Source organism: Cynocephalus volans, chromosome 11, assembly GCF_027409185.1.
Source record: "Cynocephalus volans isolate mCynVol1 chromosome 11, mCynVol1.pri, whole genome shotgun sequence".
In the NCBI taxonomy this organism is placed as follows: Eukaryota; Metazoa; Chordata; class Mammalia; order Dermoptera; family Cynocephalidae; genus Cynocephalus; species Cynocephalus volans.
This window is the reverse complement of record NC_084470.1, coordinates 83718015-83721127: the sequence shown is the minus strand read 5'-3', so window position 1 is coordinate 83721127 and position 3113 is coordinate 83718015. Positions and strand designations below refer to the sequence as shown.

Below are 3113 nucleotides of genomic sequence, written 5' to 3'. Positions count from 1 at the left end.
TTTTGTGTTGCTGTGTCAATGAAAAAGAAACTTTTATTATGTTAAGCCAATAAGACTTGGAGCTTGATCCAAGCCCTGGAGAGGCCCGCCCACAGCCCAAGCAGGAGTCAAGGTGGTCTACCACAGCCACTGTCACACCTACTGCCACCACAAGGACAACTCACCACCACAGTAGCAGACAGGGCCACTCTACAGGCAGCTTACCACACACGTAACTGCACTGCTACAGGAAGAGTCACTAGCAGAGCCCACAAGTAGAGGAGGAAGTCTTTCTCTTCACAATCCACTCCAGAATAATAGAAGAAACAAGTATCATACCAAATGACTAAACATCAATGAAAAAATACTAGAACTACAGATAAGCAGGAAAATATGACATCATCAAAGAAATATAACAGTCTGATAGTGTGATACTGGTGCACATGCTGTTGTGGTACTCTGGAAGGCCCTCACAGCACTGTCCCCACCTAATACTTTCAGCACTTGCGGAGGCCTGTCGCTGGGTGCGACCGTCATGTCAGAATCCGAGTCGGAAAGCTGCCCGTCTTCCATGTCGCCGACCTCCAGCGCCATGTTCCCGTGCACCTGTTGCTGGAGGAAAGAAGGTTAATAACATATGGGGTGCTGTGCTGCAGGAACAGAATCAAGATGCAGTGGCCACTGAACTTGGTATCTTGGGAATGGAAGGCACTATTGACAAAAGCAGGCAGTCCGAGACCTACAATTATTTGCTTGCTAAGAAACTTAAGAAGGAATCTCAAGAGCATACAAAAGAATTAGACAAAGAGCTAGGTGAATATATGCATGATGTCAAAAAAACAGAATCAAAGGAAGATGAAAATGGGCAGGGTAATCTCAAACGGAAACGACCTGTCCGAGACAGAATAGGAATGAACTATAAAGGCCGATATGAGATCACAGAGGAAGATTCTCAAGAGAAAGTGGCTGATGAAATTTCTTTCAGGTTACAGGAACCAAAGAAAGATCTGATAGCCCGAGTAGTGAGGATTATTGGGAACAAAAAGGCGATCGAACTTCTGATGGAAACTGCTGAAGTTGAACAAAATGGTGGCCTTTTTGTAATGAACGGTAGTCGAAGAAGAACACCAGGTGGAGTTTTTCTGAATCTCCTAAAAAACACTCCTAGTATTAGTGAGGAGCAAATTAAGGACATTTTCTACATTGAAAATCAAAAGGAATATGAAAATAAGAAAGCTGCTAGGAAGAGGAGAACACAAGTGTTGGGGAAAAAGATGAAACAAGCTATTAAAAGTCTAAATTTTCAAGAAGATGATGATACATCACGAGAAACTTTTGCAAGTGACACAAATGAAGCCCTGGCCTCTCTCGATGAGCCACAGGAAGGACATGGGGAAACCAAGTTGGATGCAGAAGAAGCCATTGAGGTTGATCATTCTCATGATTTGGACATCTTTTAGCATATTTTGGATATTTTGAGGAATAAGACTTTCTAAAATAACCTTGTGATAAACCATTCCTACTGAGATTGCTACATTTTACTTTGCACTGATTAATGTGAGAATACGGAAAAGGAAGATTGTTTCCTTGTTTTATATAAAAATTAGTTCTATGTGGGAGGCGAATGTGATTGATAAAAACCTTTAAAAATGTCTCATGTCTGACAAAATACTTACATAGCACAGGATTTAATTTCTTCATCTGTTGCATGTGCTAATTATTATGAGAACTACTAGTTGATAATTAGTTTTGTCTAGGTCATTTTAACATTCAAAAGTTTGTTTTCTTTTTCCGATTTATCTTTGCAGTGAATTATGCTTTGGTTTCAAAACATTCCATTAAAAAATCCTAATGTGTCATATATATTGTTAAACTGTTAAAAAAAAAAACAACAACAAAAAAAAACATGGGTATTACAGAATATGAGAAGAAAGAAAAAGGCATGGAAAACATATTCAAGGAAATAATAACAGAAAACTTCCCAGGTATAGGGAGAGAAACCAACCTTCTGATCCAGGAGGCCCAAAGATCCCCAAGTAGATTCAATCCAAAAAGAACCTCTCCAAGACACATTACAGTCAAACTGGCAAAGCTGAAAGACAAAGAGAGAATTCTAAAATCATCCAGAGAAAAGCATCAAGTTAACTATAAGGGAGCTCCCATCAGGCTAACAGCAGACTTCTCTACTGAAACCTTACAAGCCAGCAGAAAATGGGATGATATATTCAAAATACTAAAAAACAAAAATTGCCAGCCAAGAATACTATTCCCAGCAAGCGTACCCTTCAGAGATGAGGGAGAAATAGTTTATTTCCCAAATAAACAAAAATTGTGGGAGTTCACCCCCACACAACCAGCACTGCAAGAAATTCTCAAAGGAGCCCTGCATCCAAAATCTGAAAAATAATAATCACTATCACAGATACACAAGAAAGAGCAAAACCCCCTTTTAAGACAAAAATGCAAATGAAAGTGAAAGATGCTAAATCATGCCACTTCACAAATCCAACCAACAGTGAAAATTAAAAATAAAAGGGGAAGAAAGGAAATTAAAAAGTATTTAAAACATCTAAACAAAAAGCAGTAAAATGACAGGAGTAAAGCAATACTGTCAATAACAACCCTAAATGTAAATGGATTAAACTCCCTGTTCAAAAGACACAGACTGATGGATTGGATTAAAAAGCTAGACCCATCTATATGCTGTCTTCAAGAGACTCACCTCACCTGTGAAGATACACACATACTAAAAGTGAAGGAATGGAAAAAGATATACCATGCAAATAGAAACAAAAACTGAGCAGAAGTAGCTATTCTTATATCAGACAAAATAGAATTTAAAACAAAAACAACAGAAAGAGACAAGGTCATTATATAATAATAAAGGGATTTGTCCAGTTAGAAGACATAAGAATCATAAATATGTATGCACCCTACACTGGAGCACCCAGATATGTAAAGCAAATACTCCTAGACCTATAAAAAGAGATTAACCCTTAAACAATAATAGTGGGTGACCTGAACACCCCTCTCTCAGTATTGGACAGATCTTCCAGGCAACAAATTAACAAAGAAACCAGTATTTAAAATACACCATAGACCAATTGGACCTGGCAGGTATCTACAGAACATTT

At 38.2% G+C, this 3113-nt stretch overlaps 1 protein-coding gene across 1 annotated transcript; it reads left to right on the top strand.

Annotated features, from left to right (window-relative positions):
* Positions 1-422: 422 nt before the first annotated feature.
* Positions 423-1454, top strand: LOC134390130 (phosphorylated adapter RNA export protein-like). The gene has a single exon (XM_063113412.1). The coding sequence runs from the start codon at positions 423-425 to the stop codon at positions 1437-1439; it is 1017 nt and encodes a 338-aa protein (XP_062969482.1). The 3' UTR covers positions 1440-1454.
* The last annotated feature ends 1659 nt before the right edge of the window (positions 1455-3113 follow it).

Excerpts from the sequence above, each read along its gene's own strand:
- LOC134390130 (XM_063113412.1), top strand. The coding sequence starts at position 423 with ATGCTGTTGTGGTACTCTGGAAGGCCCTCACAGCACTGTCCCCACCTA.